The 13843-nt window shown below is 39.4% G+C and overlaps 1 protein-coding gene across 1 annotated transcript in view; it reads right to left on the bottom strand.

Annotated features, from left to right (window-relative positions):
* Nucleotides 1-1268: 1268 nt before the first annotated feature.
* The window catches only part of LRIG3 (leucine rich repeats and immunoglobulin like domains 3), a 41702-nt gene continuing 29127 nt past the window's right edge, over nt 1269-13843 (bottom strand). The window contains exons 13-19 of the mRNA XM_063155162.1: nt 11755-12075; nt 10955-11236; nt 10041-10493; nt 9673-9831; nt 8441-8584; nt 8080-8355; nt 1269-5559 (exon numbers count right to left, since the gene is read on the bottom strand). Coding sequence (XP_063011232.1) covers nt 5315-5559; nt 8080-8355; nt 8441-8584; nt 9673-9831; nt 10041-10493; nt 10955-11236; nt 11755-12075 — 1880 coding nt within the window. The 3' untranslated portion in view covers nt 1269-5314. The remainder of the gene's footprint in view (nt 5560-8079; nt 8356-8440; nt 8585-9672; nt 9832-10040; nt 10494-10954; nt 11237-11754; nt 12076-13843) is intronic.

Genomic DNA, 13843 nt, shown 5'->3' with positions numbered 1-13843 from the left:
AGAACTAGGTATGTCTGTGCTGGCACATCTATGAAAATCAGGATGAAAGCAGTCCACCATTTGTTGACGAACAGAGGCTGAATGGAGCCCCGAATTCTCCACGTCACAGAAAAACAAAATGCAAGCATTTTGCAAACATTTTGCAAGCAACCAAAGGACATCAATGTCTATTCCTCCATGACAGTATTTGTTCAGTGATTCATAAAATAAGTAAGCTGAACACCAGGAATACTACCAAAGGTCGCTTCTTTAACTGGATAGGAACTGATGCAGCTTTGCATGATTTTGATAAAAGAATCTGAAGCTTCACTGTCCAAAAATATGTTCTTTCATATGTCTCTATAATCAATACTTGAATTTTGATAATCCAGCAGCAGACCCAAATCATAAGTCATGGCTTGTCCATGCACACCTACAAAGGAAGTGCTGAAAGTAAGTACATCCCATATTGCTATGGCAAATGAGTGTGTCTTTGGACAATGTTGCATACCAGCCTTCCAAAGTACAGGCCTACAAAATCCCAAAACCTGTTTTATATCCATAGGATCTTACTACCTCTGTAAGCTAAGTTAGATCTTAATTTCCAATGCCATATTTGAAATGGCCACCTAAAACTGGCCACCATTAGTTTCAGAAAAGAGTACATGGAGGTACTCAGACTGCAAACTCCTGCACTGAAATTGCTGGTCAACAGCCCACGGTCAAGAGCCAAACTGAACAGCAGTAACAGCAGTGCCCTTGCTGATGGCTGAGGTCCAGGGATCATGCAGAAGTGCTATTCAGTAGTCTAATCTAGAGTAATTTATGGTTCTGCTCTCTGCTGTGTGGGAAAAAATTTTCTGAAGTAAAAAAGGCCTAAATTTGTTTTACCAGCAGCGAATTTAGAACTGCTACCAACTTCACCCTCAGGTCCTGCTGTCCCATGGCATTCCTGAGTCAGAGTGATTACACACATTTTGACACAGTGGACCCCACAGACCACATGACTCTGGGAAACTATGCACTGCACCAGCAATATTCAGTCTTGAACCCAAACACAGAAAAACAAATGGATCTTGTTTCTTGTCTACTAGAAAAGGAGATTTTAGATGCAGTAAGAGGTAAATCTCCAGATGATGTGCTCTTTTGTGCACTGCTGCTTTTGGCACTTGAAAGCATAGAGGGTGAGTGGAATTAAATATACAAAAAGCATTGTAAATCTTGTAAAGTACAAAAATGCTCTTTATTATGCTTATAACATTGTCCTATAAATATTTAATCCCCGTCTCCTGAATTATGCATTTTCTGTGCACTCACACCAAGTTCTTCCTAAAGCTGTGGCTAGCCTGTCTCTCTCCAACACTTCCCCCTCCTCTCTTCCAGCACACAAGTGCTGCTTACTGCCTGCAGTTGCACTGTGCTCTCTAAACTGAGTCCATTTGTCCCAGCCTCTCACCACAGTGCCAGGGCAAACAGAGAAACTGGGAACTGAGGAGCACAGGTTAGCAAAGAGGGTCCCCCTGAGGACATGGGAGCAGTATTGAGCTATGAGAAAAAGAGCAGCACGGGAAACAGGAAAGGCCACCTGTGCCTTTTGGTAAGAAATCAGGTGTGCATATATTTATTTCAGGGGAATAACTGACCCCTTAATAATTAAGCACAACAAACAGAAAAAGCACTGTTTGCCACACATCAGTGAGTCAAGACATCGTAGATTTTATTCCTTCCTGTAACAGTTCCCTGAAATATAAAAACAGAAGGCATCTGGAAAGTTCTTAATCAAAGTAAAATGGTATGTACACAAACTACATCTTGTTCTACATGTTTGTTTTTTCCCTTCACTAAACAGGCTGAGATTCCCCTCTCTGTTCTTTTAATGAAATAATTTCACAAGACTTCTAAACTAACATCCAACTAGTCAAGACACATTCTCTATGACAAAGCAATACACAAAGTGAGCAAAAAACAAGACTTCACTGAGAAAGTATAGTTCTCTGAGATGTGTCATATCCCCAAGAAGAAATCTTGCAGGGAGCTAATAGAATTTCTCCTTATGTTTATATTCAAGAAGAAACACAATGGCCAATTATAGTCCTAATTTGTAAGGCTGGCAGAACAAAAATGTTTGCAGTGCAAAGCTAAGTCTTAGTTTCAAGCTTCCTTGAAGCAGCTCAAGGAATAAGGCTTAAGTGTTCAAGAGCTCCCCGAGACTGAAATAAGAAATGTTTGGTGACACTAATGAGCCCTCAGTTGGAGAAAGCTTTGCATCTAACTCTTTGCCATTTTTCAAGATCCTCTTAAGTTATGAATTCTAAATTAAAGCATTTGCTGCTGAATTACAGCTGTACTCCATAAGGTTGTGTTGTAACACCCTTCAGTATCCCTGATACTTAGGCAAGTATCCCTAGTGTCATCTCAGACACCATTTAGGTAACTCATTTAGGAAATGCTTGTGCCAGAGAAATTGTGGTAAATGATTAACTCTATTTATCTAAACTATTTAAGGCTTGCAGAAACTATACCTCAGCAACTGCTTGTGTGAATTCAACAGGCAAAACATTTTGTTGAGTAAAGCATTAAGTGGCTATTGCCCTTAAAGAACATTCTACACGTCTTAAATGAGCCAACAGAAAGATTCCAGCTGCTCCTGGTCATAAAACCGAAAAATGTCTGTTTTGTCATTCAGCAACACAACACTTGTTTCTCATTGTAACTCTTGAGATGCAGTGCAAGCTTTACTCAGGGTTGGCTGCAATTTATTTCCCCTGATTTAGTTTTCAGCTGAGTAAATACCCAACTACCAGCTCACTAACATCTGCATCCTAGAGGGGAGGGAAAAAAAAAAAAAAGCCCCGAATAAGCAAACTTCCAAGCCTTTAAAATAGGTGTCTGGTAACATCATTGGTTTGAAAAGAATTACTAAGATATTGAAACTTTACAGTATATCTTGCACTTTACAGATACCCCCTGTATATTTAAGCACAATCCACGTATAAAACATAAAAACTAAAGCTAGCAGAAAAGACTTGGGAGCTTTCATTTCCATTTCTGGGCATTTAAAGCATCAAATAAAATTTTAAGTAATTCCTATGTCTAGATTGCTAAATGCAACTTGATAAAAAACACTTAAAATTCAGCCATTGACCCTGAACATTTATTTAGGCACAGATATCCAAGCCTTTGGAAGATTAGTATCTTTGCAAAGGAGATGAAAAAGGAATGACATTGCCACTGTTCTCAACCTTCACCCACTACAGAATTTAAAGCTTGTTTTTCATGATGGACCTTTAACATGGAGTTCTTAAGGATAAACACTAAATTTGGAGTTACTGTTTTTAACTTGGGTATTTTTTAGTATGTCAGAAAGCAATGTCTGGTTATAAACAGGAGCTATCACAGGCCCCAGGCTCTCCTCTCCCTAAGAACAGGGCCACTGGGGAGTGGGGTTTGGGAGAGAATAAGGAGAGATATTGAGTGAATCAAATGTCAGATTCTTGCCCTATTGACCTACAGGTTTGTGCTTAACTGAGGAAAAATTAATCTCTTTCAAATGCACTTAATTATAATCAAATACCCATACCAATGTCTTTCACCACATCAGCACATCTGGCAGCAATGAAGACAAATTAACAATAAGTCAAAAAATCTGGCAATATGATCAACTAAAGCATGCAAAATCCATTCTGTACGCTTAGACCACCAGTGACTAAGGATGGATTAACTTCCTGTCTCTAATACTGGTGCTGAAATTAAAGGGAAATTGCATTGCAATCTGGGTACCAGGTTTCTGGCTGCAGACAACTACAAGCCCTTAGTTCAGCTACACCAGGCAACAAAATCTTTGCTCCCACTTTAGCCCTGATGTCTGTGATGGCCTACTCTAACAGCTGCTTTTAATTTAGTTTAAAAGAAGCTATTTGGCAACCATATAAGTTTGCACCTTCAAAGCAGGCACATTTAAAAAGCCAATGTCTTGTAGAATTAACCATTTTGAAGTCTTGCTGTTTTAGTGCAGTGATGACAACACGATTCACAGCTTTTTTAAACAATAGGCATCTGTACATGGAAACACAAAATAAAGACTGTTTTCACTCAGGTTTAACTACTGTTTTATAGTAAGCAATCTGCAATCCTCTCTGTCTTGGATAGGTAAAGATATTGGGTTCATTACTACAAATATAATCCAGCAAGAGTCTACAATTTCTCAACTTGACTGAGCAATTAAATAAAGCACAGATCTCATCTGTAACCAGAGAAGGGCAGCCAAGTAAGGAACAGAAGCATGAATTAAACAAAAAAACCCCATTATTGTGTTCTTGGATTACCTCCTCATGTTAAGCAGGGAGTGGCTGCAGAAGGAAAAAAGAGGGAGAAAGGGTATGGGAAAGCAAGGACTCAGGCATGCACTGAGTATTTGGCAAACACTTGACACTAAGCCACTCAGAGAAAACCTAGGTTACCAGGCAGACATCCAGTGCCTTTTTTTTTTCTTTTGCTAAATAGCTCGATATGAATTTGTGCATCTACTGTGTATATCCCTACACCAGATGCAGGCACACTAACAAAGGCACAGGGAAACTGCTGGTACTACAGCCTCATAGGCATGGAAACTGAGAGCATGTGTGTGCACATCTGACAGGGGGAATTCACCAACTGGAGGATTTACAGCCTTGTTTTGTTCATATAGCTGCAACCCACCTTACCAGTAGCTGTGGCAGGACCACACCCACTCTCTGAAGATGAACATATTTTACACAGTAAATCTAAAGGTACAAGTTTAAGTCAAATGAAGGTGCAAACACGCATGAGAAAGCACCTACATTTGCAACACTGTCTACAAACATAATTCACACTTTTCATTCTTCATACTCTAATGTGGGTCAGAGACCACACGGCAGCATATTTTATTAAAGTAATGTGCAAATAAGATGCATGGTACATGCAAACAGCATGTAGTTTCCATTTGTAAAAAGGTACAAGTAACAGTACAAAATCAGAATGCTTACCACTCATTTCAAGAAAATGAAGTCTGACACAGAAATACATACATTGTATTATTTACACCATTAATTTACAAAACATATTATTTGCATTAAAAAAAGGCTATAAAATAATTACAAATATAGGTTTTTTCCCTGTATAACCAATGTAGAGCATCTTGGAAATTATGCTTTATTGGAAAAAAAATATATTTTTTTTCTTCTGATTTCAGAGCATCATGGGGTTTCTTTCTTCCCTTCTTCTCCTTATTCCCTTTTTAAATAAAGTTCCATACTGAGGTAGTAGTATGCAAAATTATTTCTTTGGTTCCACAAATCATTAATTCCAAAAGGAGCTACGTATCCAAATCAGAGGATTGGAAAGTAGAAGTCCTAAAGTTTTCAAAGGACTGTTTGCAAGTATAAAAGCTATCTTCTCCTCTAGAAACTGTCCTTTCCTTTCCCTCTTCATCTGCCTCTGCATCAAAGTCCAGTGAGACATGATGATTATTATGGGAGGTTTTTGGTTGGCAATTTGCAGGCTGTCTACAGCTTGAAAGAGAGTCCAGCTGAGGCCTCCATAAAGGCTTTCCAAATGTTCCTGAAAGACAGTAAAAGAGTGAGCACAGAAATATTGATGCAAAAAGATCTGTGTCTCACCCTAGTGTACATAAGTGACATTGAGATGCAAGACTGACAGAAATTAACATAAGTGACATGAAATGCAAGGTTGACAGGAAATTCACCAAAGTGAGATTTTACTTAAATGCTGCTCCACCATTTTAAAGAAAACATCCATGTGATAACAAGCATAAAGCAAGATTCTGCCACAAGAGACATTAAAAACATTTCCAAGTTTCCAAGTAGTTCCATAGCCACATACAACTTCATTTATTTTGTTTTCATGACTACTTCCTTACCCATTTTTCTTTGGGGAGGCTGGTGAGGGGGGAGTTAGGAACAGGGATCAACCTGCAAACACATCATAAGACACTTTCTAATGCAAAAGTCACTCCCTGTTTTGTTCTTCAGAAAATGAATAGCACATGCAATCTGCCATGCAGCTCAGAAAAAATAAACTAGGAATTTAAAAAAAAATGTAACCCCACAACCCCTATCAGGTTATACAATATTGTCCCACAGTACAATCTGAATGCTAACAGAATCTTCTTCTGGATAGCACCTCCCATTAATGATAAAGATGCAGATAGCCACATGCTGCATTCACCACTGATCATCCAGTCAGTTGTGGGCAAAGAGAACAGTAGTAACCCAAAGAGAATTACACGTTTCAGTTCAACTATAATTAACAACTATCTGTATTTACTAGCCAGTAAACAATCAGTGTGTGTCATTCTCTATCACTGGGAAGCTGTTAGCATCAACACCTCAACAAGAAGGGCCTCCTTTTTCCAGTGAGTAAAGACATACCCATCCTAAGTCAAAGTGTCTGTAAGGACTTATTTTCAGAGGACAATGTATCACAGGCTGACTTTGAAGAACTCAAGTTTTTGTTAACAATTGAACACTACATTTCAAAATAAATTTTGAACCCAAAATGCAACACTTCTGCTTTTATTAGAACTAAAGGTTTCAAGTAAAACTCTGAACCGAGAACTTACTAAAAAAGGAATTGGACAAAACCCCTACTTCCATCAATGATTTGTAGAGCAGTTTAGACCTAATGCAGTATGAAAGGATATTCCTCACCGCACCAAAGATACAAATGAACTGTCTTAAAAACAAAACTACAAGCTACGAACTTTCTGGCTTGTGTGTCAACTGTGATGCTAACGCCAGCTGCCGACTTCGCTATGATTGCACAGGCAAAATGGGTCTTGAATTTGACAACCATGTTGAAGAAGCAAATTCACAACTAAAGAAATCAATCACAACTTCTTCTACAGCTACCATATCCAAGATCTAGCCATAGGCTCTTTGAAGGAAGAGTGCTAATGATTATGAAGCATCCAAGGCAACGACAATGCAATATAAGTGGGGTAGTACGCTCAGAGAACTGATCAAAGAAGTAACTCATGCAGAGATTTTTAGGGCAGACTGAGGCCTATGCACCCTTGGGGTGACATTAACTGCTGGATATACGAACATACAGTTGGACTGCTTTCTGCAGGAGACATACTAAAGCCCTATCTGCATGGTCCCACCACAGCAATAGTGGCAGGCAGCCAGGAGGCTGGCCGTGTGCAGTCCCAGGGTCTCTGCCAGATGTCCTGGCATCTGCAACATTTTACAGTTCAAACATCTGGCTTTTGAACGGGGAAAACTTCAGAGCTTGTGCCTCCCTCCCCACCCCCTGAGAACAAAGAGCCCCGTGATGCACATTCCCCCACGTCCCCTTCAGAGCCAGCAGACCCAGATCTCGATCAGCCAGTGCTGACACACCAGCCGGGAGACAATCCATGGTACCAGGGCTGGTTTTGGGACTAAGATATCACAAATATGAAAGCAATATGTGGTTTTGTATGCATTTTAAACCAAGCAACCAAACCAACATCCAAAATTTAATGAGCTTCAAGGATAAAGCAATGCTTTTCTCCTTCCCCCACCTCTCCCTGTAATCTGGATTAAAATTGTAAACCCTAAACTAAACTTTGGGAATTCTTTTATCATGCACATCATGAGAAAATGACAAAGGAGGGATAAAGGAGGGCATTTTTACATACTGCCTTATTTTGAAAGGTAAATAGTTCTGGCTGATAGTATTATACAATATATATGCACACAAGTTCAATTCTCCCCACCTGCACTGAGCCCTCCTTACACACCTTTTGCCTGTCAGGCAACACTTCTGGTATGCCTGAAGTTTCTTAAGGTGTATTTAAGCTATCTATGCTAATGTTTGCAGAAATTTGCCAGCTATATTAAGACAGAAGATAAGAATCATATCATTGATGAGATTTTTACGTAAGTGTGAGCTATGAAGATCTGGTAATCTAAATATCCTCATTACACAGTTTTACTATCGTCACTTTTCTGTTCCTCAGCATCAAACATTTGGGAAAGAAAAAGGTGAGAAATCAGTTTTGCTTGGTGTTGTAGGCAGGAAACAAGACAGCAAAGACAATGGCAGCTTAAATAAAAAACAATAGCTAGAACATACCCATGAAAGTGCTTTTACTCATAATAGATGAGGGTTCCAAACTTCTGTTAAAATCAAATGTGTCTGAATTGAGACTTCTGCTTTTCAGTCCCGTTCCTTCATTTTGAGTATAAATAGAATTCATCAATCTGCTGCTTGTAGCCTGTGTTCCAATAATGCCAACACACTGGTCAAAGGGATCTTCCTGTGGAGGTGAGTATTGAAAGCATTCCTTTTTCTTTAAATATCCAGACTCATAAAGGCCCAAGCCTGCTGTTCTCTGGTCAGGGCTGCAACCTAAAGGAAATGAAAAATTCATTTTATATAGATTCATCTTAACAAAGACTGAGTTAGGACTAAAACCTCTCCCCAATGAACTTACTTGTACCGTATGCTTCAAATGCGTCAGAACTGTAAGCGCTGCCTTTTAAATACAAAGTCCCCGAAGTCCCCAGATAGTGGCAAAGGAATGGATCTGCAACACCCTCCAAGTCTGTCTCACTGCTGTTATCTAGATGGCAAATGCCTTAAAAATAAAATTGATGTGTCAGCACACAGTCTTTTTTGAATCTCCAGCTTAGAGTTTCTTGAGTAACTTTTAAGAACCCCACGTGTTCAACAACATTTCATAGTGTAGTTTAGAGTTTGCCTAGGTTTAACCTAACTTTTGGATGACAATCCTCACTCCAGCAACTGTTCGATTAATTAGCTTGACAGAGAATGTGTCACTTCACTGTACAATCCCTGAATAACAAAACAAAACCAAACCAATTACAGGGATCAGAACCAGGGACTTCCTTCTTCCAAAGCACACCAGACAAATTCATTATCTGTCTCACAGCCTCTTTCAAAAGCAGAATGTCAATGTCAAAGTCCTGGTTGAAAGAATCTGAGGGAATCACTGGCTGCCTAAACAGCTATAAAGATTTTTAGTTCAATGGCTCCTGAAAGCTTTGGACACAGTCTCCGGTTCTTGATCCACAAAGAGGCTGTTCCTCTCACTACCCCACAACTGCAAAATTATCTCACCATCACTCCATTCCCACATGTCTCAGCTCCTGAGTGTCTCAACCCCAAGCCCTTTCCCAGAAAGGTGCCTTTTCCTCCCTAGTGCAAGTATATACGGGATTCTTTGGGGCCACAGGTAGAAATGTCAAGTACTGCAGCTTTTAACTTGCAGTCACCTTAAATTCTTTATTGACTCTGACTGTAATGATTTTTTTTTTTTAACCAGCAAGTTTAAAGAGTTATACTAAAGTTCCACTGGTATTACTACACATGCTTTACACTCCTCTAAAAGCACCCTTTTCAAGCTGTAAGAGAAAAGACATGCCATGGTAATTTCTTTTTGATGCTCTTGTTTTGAACATGCCCTCATCAGTTTAAATTTACCCTTGAGACTAGAGAAAAACTTCCTGATTTAAATAAACACCATAACGTCATCTGGAGGAACAGAACCAAGTTATTATCGTGTTGAAAAGCAATAATTTTCATGTCCTCTATTAAACTGTGTAAAGATGCTTCTTTAGTGTTCTTTTTATCAGTTAGAAGGACAATAGCCAAACTGCAGCTCCTCAAGTCACATGAAAAATCTGTTTAGCATTTTCTACCTACCATTACTGTCCCTCTGCTGCAGGAAATACCCTCCTGCAGAAGATGAGAGGAACTGATGGTGACTGCCATTTTCAGATGAGCCATATCCATCCTGCCTTTCAGCCAGTGTCCCCTGGGATGACAGGTAACTTGGAATGTCAGCAGGCAAATTTGTTTCATCTGTGGGGGAGCAAAACACATACAAAAGTCATCAACACACTTCAGTTTGTAGAAACATTTTTAAACTTGTCAGCAAAGCACTGAAAGCAACAAATAATTCACCTTTCTGCCTCTGAGTCAAAGCACACAAACGCTCCGACAATAAAGTCACTGCAAGGCAACCACAAACATTTGTTTTCCTTTCCAAGGTAAACCTTCAGTTTACGCACCTGTATTTGTAATGCTGCAATCTTCATTTCTCCGTCTGGTGTGGTAGATGATGACCACCCACACCAAGGAAGTGCCCACCACACAGCAAACCACAGCTATGATCACAATGCCAACTGTGGCCCATCCATCATCATCAAGCGATGGGGCAACGTTTTGAGGAGAGTCACAGGTGGGAGTAGGAATTACATTAAGTCGGATGTTGCCTCGTTCTGTTCCAAGTGTATTAGACATTTCACAAGTGTATTTCCCGGCATCTTCTACATCTGTATCCACAATAATTAGTAACTGATTGCCTGCAGCAAAGAAGTGTCTTTCTGTTACCATGAGAGGGCTGTCATCTTTAGTCCAGTTCAGTCGGGGTGGAGGGCTACCACCAGCAATGCACTGCAAGACGGCAGTTTCACCTTTTGTTACAGTTCGATCCAGCAAAGGCCGCAAAAATGATGGTGTTTCTGAAAAGAAAGCACAAGCCTTATATTCTATGTTTTTTTCCTAATGACCTCGCAAGAATAAGAAGTGTCCCTTTCCTTCACAGCTCAAGAGGAAAAGCTGAATTAAATCCATCAGTAAGGCCTAATAAAGCTTACTCTCATTCCAAGAAGAAACTCAAGAATTTGTACTTAAAGCCTACAATTTACTTGTCAACTGGTCCAATTTACATACTTGATTACTTTACAGGGTAAAAATGCTACATCATACGTGCTTAAGATGCAGAGAACTACAATAAATACAATTACCAAAATTTCAAGAAATCCGAAGTTAAACAAATCTACAGTCTCTAAATGAAAACAGAAGCCCCTTCTTCCCTCCATCCCATGCGCACCAGATGTGTATACACTGAGAAACATTAACTAACTTTTATTATTTTGAGTCATAATATTGATTGTGCTGTTAAAGTTTGCCAATATCTTACCTAGTACTGTTAATGTTGCATTAGCTGAAATGCTTCCAGCAGTGTTTTGAGCTGTACAGCTGTAAACACCTGTGTCCTCGATCTTTACATCAACAATAAAGAATACATCATCTTCAGGCATGACATGCATGCGCCTCTTGCGTGCTGCAGGAAAATCTGTTCCACCATCTTTCTGCCAAGCAATCTGTGGGACAGGATGCCCAACTGCAGCACATTCCAAACGTGCCATTGCCCCAGCTCGAATGGTCAAGTCCATGGGGATTTTTGTAAATGAAGGCAGCACTAAAGAAAAGTTGGTGATACCAAAATCAGTACATGAAACATACTTCTCTTTTGTACAGCCTTTCCTTGAACACCCCTCATGGGCCTAAAAACACTAGAGAAACATACAGTCTAAACTGATCAGTAGCCAGCAGAAAGGGAGGGGACTGTGAAGTATGTGAGACCACCTAGATCAAAATCTCATTTTTGCTAACAGCCTCCTATGTGACCTTTCCATAGCATCTGAAACAGAGCATACACTTACCTCCTGTGAGAAAAAGTTAACATTTTTCCATCTTGTAACATTGATTTTGCCAGATTGACTATGAATTAGGTATGTTGTTTTTTCCTATACTATGCTTCAGTACACTGGGATGAGAGGTAAAATTGAATAGTGACCTTGGAAATGGATAAATTTAATGAAATTATCTTGTATTATGGATCTTCTAAAAGATGCAGATGACAAGAATGAAAAATCTATGAATCCTTATCTTGATTAAAATCATTCGAAGTCCAAAAGCAAAACAAAACGTACTTACTGTTTACTGTAAGTTTGGCTTTGACAGAGTAGGATGAACCGAAATGATTTGAAATAACACACTGGTATTTCCCCTCGTTACTGAATTCCACATTGCGCAGTCGAAGGATGGTGGTGTACTCCATCACTTCTCCGCCCTGGGCCCGGAGGTGTGCGTAATTCTCCATTTCAGCGTCTTGCAGTAATTCGTTGTCCTTCTTCCATGCAAAAGTCATTGGGGAATCACTGCTGCTGGCTGCTGAACACACAAAACTCAAATTGGAGCCTTTAATTGCTGACTGGGTTTCTGGCTGGACAGTGATCTGTGGTTTAGGAAAATCATCTGCACAGAGGAAAAGAAAAAAAATACATGTAATGCCTGAGGACTCTTTCCAGAGAGTTAGTAAGCCTTGTTTTATAGGTTTGAGAGAAGAGTCAGATAAGTATTTATTAAATGGATCCACAATGCTTTTGTTTTAAATTTTGTTAGCCCTAGGGCATTTAAAGATGCCGTATTTATGAGTTTATTGTGCCAAGCCATCTCTTATTGAAAAGAAAGCACATTTAAAAGTAGACTGTGTGCATAGCTTCTTCAATAACAGCACTAAAGATAGAAAAACTACTCCCTGACATCCATAAGAACTACTCTGTACATCAATCATGAAGCCTACCTCTCATCTTTACAACACCTCAGGCTGCTGGGAGTTTTTCTTTATTGAATGCATAGTTCTTCTGCTATCAGAAACTGCAAGTTACAGTTGAGCATTTCACCCAAACCCACAAAAAAAAATTTTGCACAAAAGTCAGTGTTCCAGTGATGTGCATCTGTTTGGGCTAAAGGGGATGGAAGGTCACTTAAGCAGTGCAGAACACAAGAATTTCAAGAATTCCTGGAGGTCCCTTTACTATAGGAATGTTACCTTTGAAGTGTCATGTTATGAGTTTACAGAATTAGCTGCCTTCTAAATTATTAATTGGACTGTGTGTACACAGCATGTGCAAAAGGAGTGGACAAGTAAATGCCTGGTCTCCCAAAACCAAAAGCATTAGTATATTCCGAACTTTCAAGATGTGTCCAATCTCTGGCAAAAGGAACTGCAGGAAAAGTCCTGTGCCCCAAAAATTCCTCCCTGCAGATCCTGCTGTCTCCCAGCACGTTTGTCTTACTACATCTCAAATGACTGGGAACAACTATGGGTTCAAGCTGCTACTTCCTTGAAGAACCTCCACTCTGTTACAAATGAAAATGAGATGTGCAGATAGCCTAACCTTGATCCATCTGCAAAACTCCTGCAGTTATGATGCTGTGCTCCAGTGACAGGGCAACACGGATCTGGGACTCTACGCATGGATTTTAAGACCATCCCAGGCTATTTGCTTTTCATGCTTCATACCCATGCCTTACCATCTGCAAAGTGAGTTAATGCATTCACCGACTTTGCATGGCAATAACTAAGTAAAACACTCTAAGTACTTAAATTAGCCTTGTGAAAGGACAGCAGAACATACTTCAATCTTAATTACCTGACAGGAAGGGGTGATACAAAGGTCACTCAAATAAGCATACAGTACAGAATACAGAACACACTAGGATGAGACTAGCATTGTTTTGTCAGAACAGAATAATCCAAGAGCATATTTGAAGGAATGTATTACAAAGACATCCACATTTATACACACCTTTTAATTTCAGACAGGAGTCAACACACTCCATTTAAAAATTCTATAAAAGCAAAAGCAGCCCTTGTAAACTTGTAAGCAAGGTGGGTACACCAGAAGGTCTAGTGATAACAGACTTTACAGATATAACTGAAACACTCAATGATTTTGTTTGGAGATTTTAGTTATTTCTGCATGGCAACTGTGTTAAGTATCACATGCAAAAACTGATTCAGTACATTTCTTTTTGCTAACACATCTTAAATGGTTTAAAACTAAATACTTAAAAGTAGCATTCAGTAGCCCAAAGAAAGATCACAATTCCTCCAATTTAACAAATGGAAGACATACATTTAAATCTCCAGGTTAATTTTTTGACAGAATGTGTTTTGCATAAATTAGGATGCCTACCTCATATATATTCCTCTAGCCACTGAATAAGCTCTAATTCC

Source organism: Melospiza melodia, chromosome 4 (assembly GCF_035770615.1).
Source record: "Melospiza melodia melodia isolate bMelMel2 chromosome 4, bMelMel2.pri, whole genome shotgun sequence".
Taxonomy (NCBI): domain Eukaryota; kingdom Metazoa; phylum Chordata; class Aves; order Passeriformes; family Passerellidae; genus Melospiza; species Melospiza melodia.
The sequence above is the reverse complement of the archived record's forward strand: the minus strand, read 5'-3'. Positions and strand labels throughout refer to the sequence as shown.